The following is a 21290-nucleotide window of genomic DNA, read 5'->3' on the forward strand; positions in this document are numbered from 1 at the left end:
TTTTTAATGCCTTTCTAGCTTCAGGCGTTAACATGCGGGGTGAATTTGGATCTGATGGACCTTTTAAAATATCAAATAAAGGTCCTAATTCTCCTGTTGGTATGCCTAGATAAGGCCTTATCCAATTTATATCTCCCAATAACTTTTGAAAGTCATTAAGTGATTTGAGTTGATCTACTCGTATTTGAATTTTTGGTGGACGGACCATGGTTGAGGATAATAGAACTCCTAAATAATTAATTGGAAGATTTAATTGTACTTTATCTATTGCTATCTCTAGATTATAATTTTTTAATAAGTTTGTAAGCGTGGCATAACATTCTAGCAATGTGTTTTTATCTTTATGTGCCATTAACACATCATCCATATAGTGAAATATCTGTAGTTCAGGGTTTTGATTTCTAAGTGGCTGGATTGCTTTATCAACATACATTTGGCACAAAGTTGGGCTGTTAGCCATCCCTTGAGGGAGTACTTTCCATTCATATCTCTGATCAGGACCTTCATGATTCAGTGCAGGGATAGTAAATGCAAAATGTGGACTATCCTCGGGGTGAATTGGAATTGAGAAGAAACAATCTTTAATATCTATAGCTAGAACATGCCACGTTTTTGGTAGAGCAGACAGTTGGGGAATCCCTGATTGAGCAGGTCCCATAATAACCATCTCATTATTAATGGCTCTTAAATCTTGTAATAATCTCCATTTACCAGATTTCTTTTTAATAACAAAAATGGGAGTATTATGGGGAGATACGGAAGGTTGTATATGTCCTTCCGCTAATTGCTGTTTGACCAGATCATGGGCTACTTGTATCTTTTCTTTAGTTAGGGGCCACTGAGGAACCCACACTGGTCTTTCTGATTTCCAAGTAATTTTGATTGTCTCAGTGGCCCTTTTTGAAAACCCAATCCATGTTTATCTATCTCTTGATCTACTTGAATTGGTGCTGTTATATCTTGTTCTTGATCTCTTAATCTCTTTTCTTTTTTAAAGCCTTGTTTTGCCCTAGTAGTGGGCGCGTTAGGATTGACGTTATTTGTTAATGTCAATCCTAATTGATCTAGGACGTCTCGTCCCCATAAATTTATGGGGAGATGGTCCAATACATAGGGCTGTATAGTTCCTTCACATCCTTCAGGATCCCTCCAATCTAATACCATTGCACTTCTATGGGGATTAGTTGCCACTCCTAGGCCTCTAAGCGTTTGGGTCGCTTGCTGTAATGGCCAATGTTTAGGCCATTCCTGGCGAGATATGATGCTGAGGTCAGCGCCTGTGTCCAGCAGTCCATTAAAATCATGCCCTTGAATATTTAATTTTAGCATAGGGCGAGAATCTAAATTTAAAGATAGCATAGCCCAATCTACACCTGTGGAGCCTAATCCCTTGGAACCTCTTTCTACATTACAAGTGGAAAATTTATCATGTAGGCTTGGTATTATTAATAACTGTGCTATTCTATCTCCTGATGAAATTACTGATATACCTCTTGGAGAACTAGCTATGATTTTTATTTCACCCTCATAATCGGGATCAATTACCCCAGGACTTATCATAAGTCCTTTAAGTGTAGAAGAACTGCGTCCTAATAATAAGCCTACTGTTCCCTGGGGAAGAGGTCCTTTTACTCCTGTGGGAATGATTTGAACTCCCATCTCTGGAGTTAATACTGCTCTGGCAGAGGCACAGATGTCCAACCCTGCGCTCCCTCTAGTCTGTCTGATGAGGGATCTGATGGATAATGCGTCCTGGGCACCACCTTGATGGTGCTGCTGGGTTCCTCCATTGCCCCGTATATTTGTGGTTTTGGGCCCCGGGGCATTGGGCCCTCCAATTCGTTTTTTGACAACGGGGCCTGATGCCTTTCTCCACGATATCGTGGGTAGACACTTGGTCTTTGTCCATTTTTTGATAACGGAATACCCTCTATGGTGGTTTGAGAATGGCATTCATTAGCCCAATGTCTCCCTCTATGGCATCGTGGGCAAATACCCGGGATTCTACTCTTTTGATACCTAGCTTTGTTAAACCCTCCTCCTATGGGGCAATTTCTTTTAAAATGCCCTTCTTGATTGCAATTATAGCATGTTTTTGGCTTGGTACTTAAAGCCTGTTTTACTTCAGCTGCCATGACTTGTCCTTGTTCATTAATGTCTCTACATAATTTAATATATGTGTTTAAATCTTCCTGTTTCCACGGTCTAATGACCTCTTTGCAGCAACGATTTGCTTGATCGTAAGCCAGCTGTTTTATAAATGGCATTGCCTGTTCTGTATTTTCAAATGTCTCAGAGGCTGCTTCAATAAGTCTAGCTACAAAGTCAGCGTAGGGCTCATTAACTCCTTGTATTATCTTAGATAGTTGACCTTGAAAATCCCCTTGTCCCTTTAAAGTTTTCCATGCCTTAATTGCATTTATAGCGACTTGAGCGTATACGCCAGGATCATATCTGAGCTGTTGCATTTGTTCTTGAAACTCCTCTTTTCCCAGTAACATTTTCAGGCCTCGTTCAGGGTAACCTGCTTCTGCATTTTGCCTAGCTGTCTCCTTGCAAAATTCCTCATTGGCAATTTTCCATAATAAATACTGTCCTCTATTTAGCACAGAATTACACACGTTAGCCCAATCTGCTGGTGTTAAGTTCCAGCCGGTAATAGATTCGACCATACTGACTGTGAAGGGAGCGGCCGGGCCGTAGGCTGCTACAGCTTCCTTTAATTGCTTTATTATTTTGAAATCTAAGGCACGGTAAACTCGTTCTTTTTCTTCTCCCTGCTCAACTACAGGGCATGCTAGTTTTTGGGGTCCCGCCTCAGGATTCCGTTCATCATCTATGGAGGCAGGTAAAGCTGTTGGTTGAACTATGCCCTCTGGTGGTGGAACGGAGTTAGTAGCAGCCTCCCTATCTGACGACCGTTTTTTCCCTGAGCTTGCCTTGTTCAAATTTTCTTCTATCTGACTAGCTTGAGAGACCTTTTGTTTTGCTTGACCTAATATGTTTTCTGCCATGGCTTGGACCTCTAACAATTTACTTAACAGTTTTTCGGTTTGTTTTTTACTAGATTCTAATCTACTATAAAGGTAACGTAACCCAATAAGATAGGATAGAAGAAAGCCAAAACAGAATGAAACAGAAACGGAGAGGAGGAAAATGATTATGTCAATTTTCTCTCTCTCAGGGCCGAATAACTTCAAACCTTGAGCTAGCCATTTTTCCCAATTTGCCTGACAAAATTGTAAGGCTAGAGAGCCTGAAATAAAAGCAGAATAAATCAAAACAGAAATACCCATTCTGTCGCCTTTCCTTAGGGGCGAGCGATATTACTCACCTTTAAGTTTTGGGCGTTCCCAGTACAGGGCCACCAAAATGCCGCAGGCTGCCCGGGCCCGGGTCGAGCGAGCTGGCTGAGCCCCGTTCCTGCCGCTCGCCGATCACTGCCTGCGGCACCCCTGCTGAGCGATCCCCTGCTGAGCTATCAGTGCACGCCGGCTTGCAATCTTACAGCCCGGTTGGGCACAAAAACACAAGCCAGTCAAACTGAGACAAAGTTTTATTTAGAGAGAGGCCATGTGCGTCCCCTAACAAGTGGGTCCACACGTGTGTCTACCTGAGCCGGGGGGGCTTCCACTTCCCCCGGAACACCCTCCTACCAATCTTTTCCAACCAATAGGAACTCTCCCATTACAAGAGTGACATGAGTAACCTGAGTCCTGAAATGGGCCCAGCTGAACAGCATGAGTCCAAATACCATATGAATGTGAATTGCTGGCTGGCAGTTATTAAATCCAAAGGTGCCTGTATCAATATTTTTGCTGTGGCTCCTAACAACCAATGATATAATTAGGATTTGTGTATGTATGTTTGTGTGTATGTGTGTGTGCTGGGGATTGAACTCAGGGGCACTCAGTCACTGAATCAATCCCCAGCTCTATTTTCTATTTTACTAAGAGACAGGTTCTTACTAACTTGCTTAAGACTTCTCTTTTGCTGATGCTGGTTTTGAACTAGCAATCCTCCTGCCTCAGCATCTGTACCCACTGGGATTACAGGTGTGCCACCAAGCCCAGCCTAATCATGTGTCATTTTCTTCATTTGATCAATAATAGATTGGAGTCCCCATCAGGAGTCATTTTCTCAAACCCATTATATTTATGCTTCCACTCACCTTCTTTGTACCACTATAAAAAGGGTGTTGAGGATATATATATAGCTCAGTGATAAAGTGCCCCTGCCATGGATTCCATCCCTAGCACAGGGTAAAGAGTTAAAAAAGCACCTGGAGGTCAGATCTCAGCCCTGGCAGGTAAGTGGCCACTGTTCCATACTTGTGGGAATATGATCTTTATATATTAGCACCCCCCTGCGCCCCATCCATAGTTGATAATGTTAGGTAGAATGAACTTAGGCCAGTGTGCAGGATGTGAAAGACTTCACAAAGTCCAAGTTAAAAGCAAAGAAGAAAATTTTATTTACTTTCCAAGAGGGATAAGATGGACGATACCACAGGCCATATTGGCCCGAGTGGTAAACGTTTGGGATTTATATTCAAGATTTATAAGTAGAGCTGAGCAGGGTTTTGTTTCTTTGTGGTGTAACTAGAAATTGAAACCCAGGAAGCTGAGAGCACTGGGTCAACATCTGGGGGTCAATTGCTTTCTGGGCAGGAGAGGTTGGGCATGTGGCTTTTCTTGGAAATGTTGATGCCTCTGAACACTTGACATGGAAAGACACATGGGACGGGACTCCTCCTGAGAGACTAAGTGACCTCAGTCTATGCAATGGAGTGACATGAGTGAAGGGGGCAAATGAGCATGAGCTCACATATATCTTAGGAGACCCACAGGTGCCTGAAGCCACAGATAATACCAAATCCTACAGTTTTTTGTACACATACCTGCCTATGATCACCTTTTGTATGAAACCTCAAAGTCCTTGTCACCCCTGAAGCCAGGTTTAAGGATAGGGTTCCCTTGTCTTTCTGTTGTAGCTGCACTGATCACCATCCCTTTCCTGCTTTTCATCATGACCTTTTCTGCTTGTTTTGGATTAAACAGCTGATCTGACCTGTGGGATCATCAGAGTCATGTCTCTGCTTAGGACTCCCTAATAGTAGAATGTAGAACATCTACATTAAGCACAAGGCGACCATTTTATATCCCCCCCCACACACACACACACACTGCTGTCCTAGAGGATTGCCCGCCTGCCTTCCTTTATTTATTTTATTTTTATTCATTTTTTTTTTTCTCGTTCTCCTGGGGATGGAACACTGAACTACAAAGCCAACCCCAATTGCTTCCTTTCGTAGCTCAGGCTGCCTCCGCAAAAGAGCAGAGGCCAGGAGGGGGTGATAATTATTAAACTAATTGTCAAATTGTTCTCATTTTTTTGATATCATGTGATATATATGCTTTTTTTAAAGAGAAAGAGAGAGAATTTTTTAATATTTATTTTTTAGTTTTAGGTGGACACAACATCTTTATTTTATTTTTATGTGGTGCTGAGGATCCAACCGAGCGCCCGGCACATGCCAGGTGAGCGTGCTACCGCTTGAGCCACATCCCCAGCCCTATATATATATATATCTCTCTTTAAACAGTGTTTCACAAGTTCTGACTGTCTTGCTAAGTCCCGAGCTCACACCAGCTGATAGCATATATACACCTCGTTCTTCTTTGCTGTCCTAGGGAACAAACCCAGTGGGGTCGACCTCTGAGCCGGGTCCCCAACCGTTTTTACTTTATTTCAAGACAGGGTCTCACTGTTTGCAGAAGCTGACGTGAACTTGGGCTCCTCCTGCCTCAGACTCCCCAGGAACTGTTGTTGTCATTGCTGTTCGTTTCCGTGGTGAGATTACAACCTAGGACCTCACCGGTGCTAGGAAAACCTCTCCCCAGAGCCACAGCTCACGCTCAGAGATCACCTTCCGTGCCAGGTTCCCAGCAAAGGCTTCTTTCCGGGATTGGGTCCCAGAACGGCAAAGAGGCCCCGCGTGAAACAGGGCGGGGACCAAGGATCTGTCCCTCTCGCCAATGATTGGGTGATGTTAGCCGTCACTCACGATGCGGAGCCGCGCCTGGAGGCGGTCCATCAGGGACGCCGGGTGGAACTGTCCAATCAGGTGCGGGGGAGGGCGGGCTTCCGCAGTCGGGCTGGCTAACGCAGTCGGGCTGGCTTCCGCAGTCCAGCGGGCTTCGGCAATCCTGCGGGCTTTTCTTCCTCAGCAACTCCGCTCCTGCCTTTCCTCGCGCCGCGTGTTCTGCTTCGGAGGCTTCTGTGACTCTGAGCAGCCTTTGTTCTCCGAGAGCTCCGGTTCCGGGAGGTCCCTGGAGAGGACAGCGGGTCACCATGGAAGCCAAAATGGTGACTGTGCGGCCAGGGCTGGCAGAACCGGGTCGGCACCCGCGGGGGAGCTGCGGAGCGTGGAGGAGTCATGGCGGGCGGGTGGCTCTGGGCCCTGTTCTCTGGTCCCCCAGTGTGCCGACTGCTGGGTCCCGAGGTCAGCTGCAGAGCATGGGTCCTAGTCTCTGCTGGCGGGTGGCCCCGGGCCTCTGTACCAGTGGTCTTTGGGATGGGCTAGGCTCAGGTCCTTGGCGTTCCCTCCCCTCCTTGCTGGTTGCCTGCATGAAGTCTTCGAAATGTGGAGCAAACAGGATCACAAATCCTACTTCCCCTGGTGTAGGCAGCTGTAGTTCTTTAAAATTGCAATTGCCTCCTGCATTCATTCTGAAATGCCATTTTTCTCTCCACTTCACAGCTTTATCAAATATTTGTTCTTCCTCGTATGTTTCAAGTGGACACATCTGTTAATTTTCATTTTCCCTAGTGAAATATTGCAAAGAATATATATTATTGACGGTTAAAACTAAGGTAGCTTTAACAGTGACTCCCCCCCCACCCCACCCCACCACCGCCTCCCTCCCCCTTTTTAAATTTTGAGATCTTGTCCTACTTATTTTGGAGATTGGTCTCCTACTTGTGATTCTTCTCTCTCGGCCTCTGAGTCCTTGGGATTACAGGCCTATGCCACCATCCCTGGCAAGATTAACACTTTTGAAATAATTTGTTTTCTATTTGTGAATAGAGTAATCACTTGACACTTTCCCTTGTTTATGTAAAATAACTGCTTTAAAGAAAATAAAGCAATTGGTTATTGGTACAAAGGATATTGAATCCTGGTTTACATACTCTGCCCTTTTTTTGTATAAATTATTTATTCTTTTTTAAATTTTGTTTTCATTAGTTATAATGACAGCAGAATGCATTTTGACACACCATATGTAAATAGAATATAAATTCCCTTTTTTCTGCTTATATGTGATGTAGATTCACACAGGCCATGCAGTTATATATGCAAGTAGGGTAATAATGTCTGATTTATTCTACTGTCCTTCATTCCCATCCCTTTTAAATTTTATTTTCAGACAGGGTGTGGCTATGTTGCCCTGGAACTTGTGATCCTTCTGCCTCAGCTTCTCAAGCTGTTGGGATTAAAGGCACTGGCCACCCCACCTGAGGAAAATAGTTCATTTTGATCCAAATATTAATGACTGTATTCAGGAACATGGATTCAGGTTACCCTTAATTGTGTATATGTTCCACCCTGGAATATATTACATACATCAATTTTTTTTTTTTTGTAACCAGGGATTGAACTGATTGGCACTTAACCACTGAACCCCATCCCCAGACCTTTGTATGTTTCATTTGAGATGTGATCTAAGTTGCCAAGGCTGACTTTGAATTTATTAATCCTCCTGCCTCAGTCTCTCAAACTGCTGGAATTACTGTGCTTTGCCTCTAGGAACTTTAATAGTCAGGATAAAAGAAATTTATATATGAATACATTAACCCATTGCATTGGTAGGAGCATCATATTGGTAGGCTACAGCAAAAAAGGGGAAATTTCTTCTATAGGTCTGTTTTTATTATATTACTAGCCTTGGGGAATGATGGAAGGTAGATGTCTGGTTAGGTTAGGGATACATTCTGAGAAGTTCATTCATTTTTTGTTGTTGTAGAGGTGGTGGTAGTTGTTTTGGTACTGGAGATTGAATCCAGGGCACTCAACCACTGAGCCACCTCCCCAGCCCATTTTTCTATTTTATTTGAGACAGGATCTCGCTTAGTTGCTTAGTGCTTCACTAAATTGCTGAGGCTGGTTTTGAACTCATAACCTCCTGCCTCAGCCTCCCAAACAGCTGGGATTGCAGATATGCACCACCAAGCCCAGCAGAAGTTTATTAGTTCTGAGAATTTGGTCTGATACAAAAGTTGAGGGATTGGCTATTAAAGGACTTACGATAGCCCAAGATAATTTTTGCTCTCCATAGAGAATCTAGTCTTTCCATTCTCTTGATGGTCTAGTTAGCCAGAGTCAAATAGTCTGAAAGTTCTTTAATGTAGATGCAACTTCATAGAGAACTTCAGTTCACACCTGTAAAAATCTCATGCTTCTCCTTTTATCTTCCTTAAATGCAGGCACCGTATCAGAATTTCTTGGGCAGAGAGGATCTTTTTGGATGCTTCATAAGGTCCAGTGTCCTCAGCATTTTTCTTTCCAGAGGCTACCCCAAGGTGCCTATACCTGCCCTGTGCCCTTCAGGGTGAGGTGAATTAGTTATTGACACAGTTTCTTCAGTAGGCATTGGCTTATCCATTTGTGTATTTCTCCTTGTGTGTAAGTTGCAGGAGATAAAGAATTGGTCCAGTTCCTCTCAGTTATCAAAGTTGTGTGAAGCACATGCTCATGATTTACTTGAAGTGCCTATGAATTGGTATCGATGGCACTTTTATTCTAATGTGTACATTATTTGTCCTCAGCTTTCTTTTGTCTTTTATGTTTTCATTTTTTTTGTCCCTTTATTTTATTTACTTATTTTCATGTGGTGTTGAGGATTGAATCCTCACAGGTGCTAGGCAGGTGCTCTACCACTGAACCTCATCCTCTCATATCAGTTTTTTAGTGATGCTGATGTTCATGAAGAATTTCGTTCTGCAGGTTGTTGATTTCCTGATTGTGGGTTCATCAACAGTCTTTCTTTTACTTTCTTGTGCTTCATTTACATTTCCCTTGGTCGTCTTTCTCTGGTTTCCTGAATTAGAAGGTTCAATTATTGCTTTTAGCTCTTCTTTTCTGAAATGTGCAATAGATGCCTTATATATCCCTGAAGCACCGTCTGATTTCCTACAGTGCACTTTTGCATTCCATTTCTCTCAAAATGGTCAACTTTTCCCTTGAGTCATCTCTTCCTCCTGTGTCTGTTTAGAGCCTGTGTTTCACCTTTCATTTCCTGGAGGCTTTCCAGCTGCTTCTGATCTGATTTCAGCTTTAATTCCCATGTTCTTTGAGCATGCTTGGGATTTCACTGGTGTTGCACACTTGTAGGGGTGTGGTTTATGGCTCAGAATGTGCCCTGTCCTGGAGGGTGTTGCTGTGGCTCTGAGAAGGCTGTGTGCTTCATTGTAGGCTAAAGGCCAGGGAAGTCCTCCTGTCTGCTCCTCTGCTGTGTGGTCTCAGACCCAACAGAGTTGTGCTGATATCTCCCAGTGTAACTGTGGTTTTTTATTGTCCTGGGCAGTTCTGTATGTCTCTGCCTAGTGTATTTTGACTTTCTTTCAGGTGCATGCATATTAAAAAACTCAAGACTATGTTTAACCTAGGGCTGGCTCGGTGGCGCATGCCTGTAATCCCAGCAGCTCAGGAGGTTTAGGCAGGAGGTTTACAATTTCAACTTAGGCTCTAAACAACTTATAGAGACCTTATCTCAAAATAAAGTAAATAAATAAAATTAAAAGGGCTTGGAGTGTGGATCAGAGGTTAAGCACTCCTGAGTTCAATTCCTGGTACCAAAAAGAAAAAGAAAGGAAGAAAGAAAAGAAAGACATTTAGTGTAGGGATTCTGGAGTCTGATCTTTCTCGGAGATGGTCTATCTCAAGTGTTTATTTGATAAGCTGGGCCTTTCTGTTTCTCAGTATACTTTATAAATGTTTGTTGTTTTTGAAAAGTAAATGGAAATGTTTTTCTTCTCTTTCTCCTGTGGCATTGTTCCTGTTTGTTGAAGGCTTCATGCATTTCCTAGAAACTTTGTTGTTTGTGCTATGTATAGTGAATTAGCTTGTGTTCAGCCAGTTTGACAGATTTCCCTGAATTCCTTGTGGTAGGAAGGATGGAAACTTTCACAGTTTAAGAGCTGACTGGCTGTGGTTTTGCAGGCTGACCCACAGCAGCTCTGCTTACTGACATTTCATGCAGGATTGCAGCAGCTACAGGTGCCTGTAACAAGATAACCGTGGTAGCAGAAGCAGCGAACAAAATAGCAGGAACAGAACAATCCCTCTTTAGGCCTAGTGAAGTAAAAGTCCCTAAACTGTGTAAGCTGAGTTCTTAGACTGTTGACAGGCTTATGCCCATATAAGAATATAATGTGCACCCTCCAAAATATTGCACCAGCTCCCTTGACTTGATGTACCAAAAACTTTCTTATGGCTTGGGCTTTAAGAATTGTTCCTCTGGGCTATGGTGCCACTAATAAACTGTTGCTTCCAGATCTCAGTGTCCTTGCCCTAAGCAACTTAGTAAGACCCTGTCTACAAATAACACATGTGCTCAGGATGTAGCTTAGTCATTAAGCAGCCCTGGGTTCACTCCATGCATTCTTTTTTCTTTTTTTAATTTGCCCTCCATAAATAAATTTACATTAATTTTCTGTAGGTTTTTGAAAAGTATTTTATTCTTTCACATTTGAATGTATAATAAATGGTCTTTTTGTCTAGAAAATAGAGGGATGCACTGCCTTTACCCCTCAGATTTCTGTTTGCCTGGACCACAATTGTGATCTGTCTCCACAACACCTGCTGTGGATCATCATCTTTCCAATCCTTGAAGGCCAACCCACTGAATGCTTTCTTATGGTCATTTGCTAACTTTTGCTGATATTGTGCTGCTCTGAATGTCCCATGTCTAAGGCCTTGAGTGTGGTTGTGTGTCACACCGTGGAAGTTCTCCTGCCTTACGTTTTTTTGCATCAGCATCTCTACAGCCGTGCAGAATCTCTTTCACAACAGACAACAATTACACATGTTGCCCATCCTTGATCACAATGTCTTTGAGCAGAACATGGCTATGTGGCGCATGACTATACATTATGTGAGTGAACCCTCTGCTGTTCTGCAGTGTTTGGCAGTTGCTGGACGTTCATTATTCCTGTGAGTTTGGAAAAGTGGTTTCTATTATGAGACTTATAAAACTTTGTAAGGTTGTTAGGAGAAGGTGACATCTTGGGGACGTTGACTTATTTCTAAGACACATGCCATCTTCTCATTTACCCCATTTTGCTTTGACATTAACCATTAGAAATTATCAAATTATTCTGTTATTGATCATTGCATTTGCTTATTACTTGGCTAAATTTGATCTGGAGTAAAGCACCTGACAAATTATACGTGTTCTCTTGGTTTAATCATTACACAGGATGAGAATAATCCCCAATTAACATATTGTGACTAAGTGGTTGAAGATTATCTGGGAGGAAAGCTTATTAGTGAGCGCATGCCCAGAGGGTGTGTGTGAGGGGTGATTATAGGCACTTCTGGAAAGAAGGAATAATAGACTTTTAGAAGGAAAACAGATCAGAAATACCATGTTGTTTACATAAACTATGTAGGCACAGTGAACCACTGTGGTTTGCAGGATTTGTCTCAAATGCTGAGTTTCCTGATTCCAGCAATTTCCTACTCCGTCACCTTTCTTTTCTAAGGGTAAATAATATCAGGAGTGCTAATGTTAGCTCTGTACTGCACAGGACATTGTTAGAACATGTAATACACGTGTAACCAACAAAAAAAGGTTAGGAGTAACCAGGGAGCATGTCTTATTTCCTGTGAACTTACCACTAGGAAGGGTGTCAAACACTCTACTGTTTGACTTTTGAGTGGCCCAATTCTAGTGTTGGAATGGATATGAGGAATATAGTGCATTAAAGATTTGATGGACCAAATCATGGAATTTATCTGGAGGCCAGAGAATCATGTGAACATCATGCATGTTGATTATAGATTCCCCAGGTTATCATCTCTTCTGGCCTATAGTACATATTTGTGTGATATTTTTAGATCTCAGTGACCCTTGAGGATGTGGCTGTGAACTTCACCCAGGAGGAATGGACTTTGCTGGATCTATCCCAGAAGAATCTTTACAGAGATGTGATGCTGGAAGTCCTCAGAAACCTGACTACTATAGGTAATAGTGATGTTTCTTTATTTAGTCAAATAGAGAACCAGTGTTTATTTGGTCATTTATGTAGAATATGAAAAGGGAATCCTTTGATGAATTATTGCAACATAAAATGCACGTAGACTGTGGCAAAGTTTTTCTAGCTCATAAGTAATACATAATGATTGTTCTGTGTTGCCATTTTAGGAAACACATGGGAAGACAAGAACATTGAAGTTCAGATTGAAAATTCTGGGAGTAGTCTAAGGTAATTGTACTCACCAGAGGGAGCAATGTCCTTCAGGAAATCTTACAATGTCATCTGATTTTTAAAACCAACCAACCAAAGAAATATGTACAATGTGAAATGTGTTTATTCTTATAAATATTTTTTACCAGATATATATATTTGCATGTAACATAGATATTCAGTCTTTTCAAAGTAGTCAACATGAAAAAAAATACTATGAAATTGCATATGTGCATATCACTGTTTGGATCAAAGCTATAGGGAAACTGTGTTGGTAAGGATTGTTTTCTTTCAGTCTGTTTATTTTCAGGCAATTTGAACAAGTCAGAAAACCTACTGTTTAACTGCATTGGTGGTAATATAAGCCTAAGACCTATTAATGAATAGAAAATCATTAATAAATCAAGCATTGATAATGTGCTGGTCATTTTTATAGAAGTCATGGTTAAATTAACCTGACAAAGAAAAAATTTAATAGAGTAAATCCATGTTACTGCATTATGTATTCAAAAGAATTCATATGTCCTTTATTCCTTCATAGGCAGATCACATCTCACTCTGGACAGAAACCCTACATGCATGTGGAATGTGAAGAGAAGCCATGTGAATTTAAACAATATGAGAAATCTCTGGTTTCTCATAGAAGTGGTGAAACACAAATATTAATACAAACTGTAAATGGACCTTATAAAAGTACAGTGTGTGGGAATGTCTTCAGTTGTCCCGATTCCATTCAAAGACATGAAGAAACCCATACTGGGCAGAAACCCTGTGAAAGTACACAATGCAGTGAGACGTCTTCTTCTTTCACCAATGTTCAGAGACAAATGATAACACACAGTCGTGATAAACGTTTTAGGTGTAGGGTATTTGGAAAAGCCTTTTGTTCTCCCTATCTATTTAGAAGACATAAACAAACACCTACTGAGGAGCAATGCCATGAATGCATAAATTGGGCAAAAGGCTTCAAATATTCTAAATCCCTTAAATGCCATGGAGTAACTTACACCAGAGAGAAGCCCTATAAATGTGAACAATGTGGAAAAGCCTTCACTAATCCCAGTTCATGTAGAAGACACCAAATAACTCATACTGAAAAGAAGCACTATGAATGTAAGCAGTGTGGAAAAGCCTTCTCAAATTCTTCTTCCCTTCACATACATAAACAAACTCATGCTGGGGAGAAGTCGTATAAATGTAAGCAGTGTGGCAAAGCCTTCACTTTTCCCTCTCACCTCCAAGTACATGAACGATCTCATACTGGAGAGAAGCCCTATAAATGTAAGCAGTGTGGCAAAGCCTTCACTCAGTCCTCTAACCTTCGCTCACATGAACGAACTCATACTGGAGAGAAGCCCTATGAATGTCAACAATGTGGAAAAGCCTTTGCTACAGCCCATCAACTTCACAGACATGGAAGAATGCATACTGGAGAGAAGCCCTATGAATGTAAACAATGTGGAAAATTTTTTTCTAGATCCAGTCACCTTCAGATACATGGAAGAACACATACTAGAGAGAAGCCTTATGAATGTAAACAGTGTGGAAAAGCCTTCACTCAGTGTTCTACCCTTCACTCACATGAACAAACTCATACTGTACAAAAACTCTATGAATGTAAAAGATGTGACAAAACCTTTACTTGTTCCTCTCAACTTCAATTACATGAACAAACTCATATTGGAGAAAAGCCCTATGAATGTAAACGATGTGGAAAAGCTTTTGCTACATTCCCTCAATTTCAAATACATGAAAGAACCCATTCTGGAGAGAAGCCCTATGAATGTGAACAATGTGGAAAAGCCTTTGCAACATTCTGTCAGCTTCATATACATGGAAGAATGCATACTGGAGAGAAGATAAATGATTGTAAACAATGTGGAAAAACCTTTGCTAAATCCAGTTGCCTTAACAAACATGGAAGAACTCATACTAGAGAGAAGACCTATAAGTGTCAGCAATGTGGAAAAGCCTTCACCACTTCCTCTCATCTCCAGATACATGAACGAATCCACACTGGAGAGAAGCCCTATAAATGTAAGCAGTGTGGCAAAGCCTTCACTCAGTCCTCTAACCTCTCTGCACATGAACGAATTCATACTGGAGAGAAGCCTTATGAATGTAAGCAATGTGGAAAAGTCTTCACTACGTCCAGTTCCCTTCACAAACATGAAAGAACTCATAGAGAGAAACCATATGAATGTCAACAATGTGGAAAAGCCTTCACTACTTCCTTTTGTCTCCAAATACATGAAAAAACTCATACTGTAGAGAAGCCCTATAAATGTAAGCAGTGCGGCAAAGCCTTCACTGAGTCTTCTAACCTTCATTCACATGAACGAATTCATACTGGAGAGAAGCCCTATGAATGTCAACAATGTGGAAAAGCCTTTGCTACCTTGAGATGCCTTCATAAACATGGAAAAATTCATAGTAGAGAGAAGCCCTATGAATGTCTCCAATGTGGAAAAGCCTTCACTATTTCCTCTTATCTCCAAATACATGAACGAACTCATTCTGGAGAGAAGCCCTATAAATGTAAGCAGTGTGGCAAAGCCTTCACTCAGTCCTCTAACCTTCACTCACATGAACGAACTCACACTGGAGAGAAGCCCTATGAATGTCAACAATGTGGAAAAGCCTTTGCTACATCCAGTTGCCTTAACAAACATAGAAGAATTCATACTAGAGAGAAGCTCTATAAATGTAGGCAGTGTGGCAAAGCCTTCACTCAGTCTTTTCACCTGCACTCACATAAACAAACTCATATTGGAGAGAAGACTCATGAATGTAAACAGTGTGGAAAGCTTTTGCTAGATCCTGTCACCTTCAGATTCATGGACGAACACATACTGGAGAGAAGCCCTATGAATGTAAACAGTGTGGAAAAGCCTTTGCTGTATCCCATCAACTTCATGCACACGGAAGATTGCATACTGGAGAGAAGCCCTATGAATGTAAACAATGTGGAAAAGCCTTTTCTACATCCTGTCAGCTTCACATACATGGAAGAACACATACTGGAGAAAAACCCTATGAATGTAAACAATGTGGAAAAACCTTTGCTACATCCAGTTGCCTTCACAAACATAAAAGAACTCATACTAGAGAGAAGCCCTATAAGTGTAAACAATGTGAAAAAGCCTTTGCTACATCCAGTTGCCTTCACATACATAGGAGAACTCATACTAGAGAGAAGCCCTATGAATGTCCACAATGTGGAAAAGCCTTCACTACTTCCTCTTATCTTCGAATACATGAACGAACTCATACTGGAGAGAAGCCCTATGAATGTAAGCAGTGTGGCAAAGCCTTCACTCAGTCCTCTAACCTTCACTCACATGAACGAACACATACTGGAGAGAAGCCCTATGAATGTCAACAATGTGGGAAAGCCTTTGCTAGGTCCGGTTGCCTTAACAAACATGGAAGAACTCATACTAGAGAGAAGCCCTATAAATGTAAGCAGTGTGGCAAAGCCTTCACTCAGTCTTGTCATCTTCACTCACATGAACAAACTCATTGGAGAGAAACCTCTTAACATCAACAATGTGGAAAAGCATTTGCTAGATCCAGTCACCTTCAGATTCATGGAAGAACACATACTGGAGAGAAGCCCTATGAATGTCAACAATGTGAAAAGCCTTTGCTACATTTTTCAGCTTCACAGACATGAACAAACTCATACTGGAGAGAAATCCTACTAATGAAAACAATGGACAAAGTCTTCGTTATTACCGTTTTACTCATAAGCATGTAATAAGTGTACTGGGGAAAAATCCTTGCAGTGAAAAAAGTGGTAAATCAATACTCCTTGTCGTCTTCTAAGACATGAGAGGGCTCAAATTGCAGATTTGTTTTGTTTTGTCTTGTACTTGTGTTTGACCACTGAACCCATCCTCAGTCATTTTTATTTTTTATTTTGAGTGAGGCACTAGTGGAGTTGCTTAGGGTCATGCTAAGTTCTGGAGGCTGACCTCAAACTTGTGATCCTTCAGACTCATTGTCCTGATTGCTGGGATTACAGGTGTACACCATCACGTCAGACTGAATAACTCTAAATGTAAAAAAATATGGAAATTCTTCCTTTTTCTCTATTGCCTTCAAAGAAATTTCATTTACCCTGTAAAACAAATCTCCTGGAAGTGTGATGTTTTATTTTCCTTCTTATATATGAAAGTATTCATGGAGAGAAGCCTGTAACAGAGAAATGTGGGAAGTCTTTTAGATTTTTTAGTTCCTTCTAAGAACTGGAAATATTCATCTTGAACGATTCATGCAAAATAATAATAATAATAAAATAATAAATCCCATTCAAGTAAGAAATGTAAAGGCTTTAGATATTCTAGTTTGTTCAGTTGTATGAAAGGACTCACACAGTATCAAAACCCTGTGCATAAACAATGTGGGACAATATTCAACTTACACAGTTTCCTTCAGACACAAAAGGAATGAGATCACCTTCTGTCCTTTAAGCAAGGTAGTCACACTATCAACTTTCCAGGTCTTTTGAAATCGCATGGAAGAACTCATAGTGGAGAAAAGCCTTGTATGTAGAAATGTGGCAAGGCCTTCAGTTGTTTCAGTTTCATTCAGTCTTGTTCAGATTTGAGTACATTTGTTTTTCCTTTTTTTGGTACCAGGGATTGAACCCAGAGTTGCTTATGAACTGAACCACATCTCAGCCCTTTTTAAATTATTATAAAAACTTAAAACACAGTCTCACTGAATTGCTTAGATCCTCACTAAGTTCCAGAGGCTGGCTTTGAACTTGTATTTCTCCTGCTTAGCCTTTTGAGCCATTGGAATTAGTTGTGTGCTTCCTTCAGCAAGTGACATCTTTCTTGAGAAAAGCTCTGCAAGTGTGTGCCTTCATTTCTCCTTTGTCTATTCAGAGGTAATGGAAATGCATCCTGGGGTGAATGAACATTGCATCAGCATGAGGATGTGAAAGCAACATGCTTTTATGGGTTAAACCTCTGTTTACATATTATTAGATTCTATTTTTCTTAATTTTAAGTTTTTTGCATCTCTTACATATTATGACATAATGTTATACATACTATGTATGTATGTGTGTTTAAAATCTAGTATGTACTATCTCTTCAAATACCTTCTGACTTTATATATATTGTGCATGAATTTTGAGAAGTTCTAAATTATATAAAAAAGGTAAAAGAATGTGGCAAGTTCTCCACCACTAGGTATATACTTGCACCTAAAGTTAAATAGAAACTTAATCAACAGCATTTAAATGATTCTCTCATTATTTCAAACCTGTGGGAGTTATATAAAAAAGGAAACGTGTGTATGCTTCAGCCTAGCTATGCATTTTACATCTTGAATTAAAAAGTACACTTAAATTTTTCTTCACTGTTAATAATCGGTTCGTCAGGCTCTATAATAAAATAACATTTTGGTAGCAAATTAAGATATCAACAAATAAATTTATTTCAACATACATGATGATCTGATATTTGTAAGTTTTCTGGTTGCACTAAATAAAACTGTAGTAGTCCTACCATATAAAACAAGAAAGGAATATTAAAATTTACAAGAGGAAAACGTCAGGTCACACTTAATGATAAACCATCAAGGCTCACTTCTTATATTTTTATGTATTGTTTTTAGATGTACATGACAGTAGAGTGTTTTGACATTATACATAAATGGAGTGTAACCCATTGCAGTTTTTATTTCATTCTCATGGTTGAAAATGATGTGGAGTTACACTTTCATGTATTCATATATGAGCATATGTCTGATTTATTCTACTTTGTTCTATTCCCACTCCACCATTTAATCCCCTTTGACCCATGAGTTTCTATACTTCCCTTCCCTGCCTCCCTTGTTATGGGTTAGCATCCACACATCAGAGAGAATATTCAACTTTTGTTTTTGGGGGGACTGGCTTAATTCACTGAGCATGATGTTCTCCAGTTTCATCCATTCAGCAGCCAATACCATAATTTTATTATTCTTTATAGCTGAGTAACATTCCATTGTGTGTATGTACCACATTTTCTCTACCCATTCATCTGTTGAAGAGTACCTAGGTTGATTCCAAAGCTTGGCTGTTGTAAGTTAAGCTGCTATAAATATTGATGCTGCTGTGTCATTATAGTATGCTGATTTTAAGTCTTTGGGGTATAAAACAAAGAGTGGGATAATTGGGTCAAATGGTTTTTCCATTCCAGGTTTTCTAAGGAATCTCCACACTGCTTTCCAGAGTGATTGAACCAATTTGCAGTCCCAACATCAAAGTATGAGTGTATAATTCTTTTCCTGCATTCTATCCAGCATTAATTGTTACTTGTTTTCTTGATAGTCGTCAAGGTTAATTTCTGGCTTCCCTAATCACAACACAAAGTCAAGGAGGGCTTATATTGCAAACACTAAGGGACCCTATCTGCTCAATCTTGAGAGTCAACAAAAGTGCCTGGGAGGCTGCTGCAACAGTCCCTGGGCTCTGGGGTCTCCAGGGACTTCCTCCTGCAGGCTTGGTGATAGGGCCTTTTGTTCCCTGCAGATGAGGGCTGTGCCCTGATTCTCCTCAGGAATTGGCAGAGTTGATGGGTAAAACACACTGAGCAGTGCTGTTGGGTAAATGTGAAGGAGTTTTGCAGATAAAAGTTGAATTAATTTTGAGTCAAAAAAAGCACTTGTGCTGAATTGCTCAGGCCAATAAGATGAAAATGGGAGAAGGAGGGACCAGGTGTCTCTGAGGTCAGGCCTCATTCCTGCCAGCCTTAAGAAAGTGACCAGTATGCTGTGCTCAACATGCAACTCACAGAAACTGACAGATAATAGATGTCTAAGAGTAATAAACTATTGAAGTTGGGTTGTTTGTTCATATCAGTTTATTTGCAGTTAGACATTTGAGTTTCCCACTTCAAATGATCATTAGCATCCTTTAAAGAGTCTTCTTAGATATAAAAGATGCAGTATGTAAAACAGTCCAGATCCTGTGTTATGTAATTCCTTGATGTGTCATAAATACGTAATTTGTAAAGATCATACATCATTTGGTTAATCAGAGAGAGTCAATCTATGTGCATATCTTAAGTGTTCCTTAACATAAGGATTATTTTTAAAGTTGTCAGTTAAAAAGTATATTTCATTTGAATAAGTAGATTTTTATCATTTGTTTTGAATTAAATTTGACTATTTTATGGAGTGCAGACCATGGTGCTAATGAAGTGTCATTTTCTTTGTGCACCTGCTTTTTTTTTTAATTTTTTATATATATAAACAAAATGTAAATTTATTGATTACACATTTCAGTTTTTGAGGGCATCTCACTAAGAAACACATTTTACTTCTACTTAATAGCACAAATGGGTATACAGGCCATATTAAAAAAAAAAAAAGACTTCACAAAAAAATGCTAACATTATACTGAATACAAAGATATTTTCTATTTTATTTATTTCCATTAAAAAATGCTGATTGCACTCAAACTAAAAAGTTTTTTCTCAGCAAAAGAAACAATCTGTGAGGTGAATAGAGAGCCTACATCTTGGGAGTAAATCTTTACCCCTCACACATTAGATAGTCCACTAATCTCTAGGGTATATAAAGAACTCAAAAAGCTAAGCACCAAAAAATAAAAATAAAATAAAATAACCCAATCAATAAATGGGCCAAGGACCTGAACAAACACTTCTCAGAAGATGATATACAGTCAATCAACAAATATATGAAAATGTTCATCATTGCTAGCAATTAGAGAAATACAAATCAAAACCACTCTTAAGATTTCATCTCACTCCAGTCAGAATGGCAGCTATTATGAAGACAACAATAAGTGTTGGCTAGGATGTGGGGAAAAGGGTACACTCATTCATTGCTGGTGGGACTGCAACTTGGTGCAGCCAATATGGAAGCAGTATGGAGATTTCTTGGAAAATTGGGAATGGAACCACCATTTGACCCAGCTATCCCTCTCCTCGGTCTATAACAAAGGACTTAAAAGCAACATACTACAGGGACACAGCCACATCAATGTTTATAGCAGCACAATTCACAATAGCTAAACTGTGGACCCAACCTAGATGCCTTCAATAAATGAATGGATTAAAAAATGTGGCATATATGCACAATGGAACATTACTCTGCAATAAAAGAATAAAATCATGGCATTTGCAGGTAAATGGATGGAGTTGAAGTAGATAGTGCTAAGTTAGCCAATCTTAAAAAAACAAATGCCGAATGTTTTCTCTGATATAAGGAGGCTGATTCATAGTGGGGTAGGGAGGAGGAGCATGGGAGGAATAGACAAACTGGATAGGCAGAGGGGAGGGAGAGAAGGGAGGGGCGTGGTATTAGAAATAATGGTGGAATATAATGGACATTATTATCCAAAGTTACATGTATGAAGACATGAATTGGTGTGAATATACTTTGTATACAAGCAGAGATATGAAATATTGTGCTCTATATGTGTAATAAGAATTGTAATACATTTCACTATCATATATAATTAAAAATGTTGATTGTAAAGCAGGGCTTGGTGGAGCATGCCCATAATCCTAACGGCTCAGGAGGCTGAGACAGGAGGATCACGAGTTCAAAGCCAGCCTCAGCAACAGTGAAGCACTAAAGCAACTCAGTGAGACCCTGTCTCTAAATAAATACAAAATAGGGCTGGGGATGTAGCTTAGTGGTATAGAGCCCTTGAGTTCAATCTCTGGTATCCCCAGGCAAAAAAAAAGTTGATAAAAAAAAGTTGATCGTAAGACATACTAACTTAATTTCATGACCAGCTGATCATCTGCAATCTCAATGGCAACACTGGTTTCCTTATTTTTAAAAAGCTG

General features: G+C 40.2%; 1 protein-coding gene across 1 annotated transcript; it reads left to right on the forward strand.

Moving 5' to 3' along the window:
• Window positions 1-6049: 6049 nt before the first annotated feature.
• Window positions 6050-17905, forward strand: LOC144254655 (uncharacterized). Its single transcript, XM_077798084.1, has 4 exons — window positions 6050-6127; window positions 12122-12248; window positions 12429-12489; window positions 13013-17905. The coding sequence occupies exons 1-4, from the start codon at window positions 6050-6052 to the stop codon at window positions 16176-16178; spliced, it is 3432 nt and encodes a 1143-aa protein (XP_077654210.1). The 3' UTR covers window positions 16179-17905.
• The last annotated feature ends 3385 nt before the right edge of the window (window positions 17906-21290 follow it).

Source organism: Urocitellus parryii, chromosome 1 (genome assembly GCF_045843805.1).
Source record: "Urocitellus parryii isolate mUroPar1 chromosome 1, mUroPar1.hap1, whole genome shotgun sequence".
Taxonomy (NCBI): domain Eukaryota; kingdom Metazoa; phylum Chordata; class Mammalia; order Rodentia; family Sciuridae; genus Urocitellus; species Urocitellus parryii.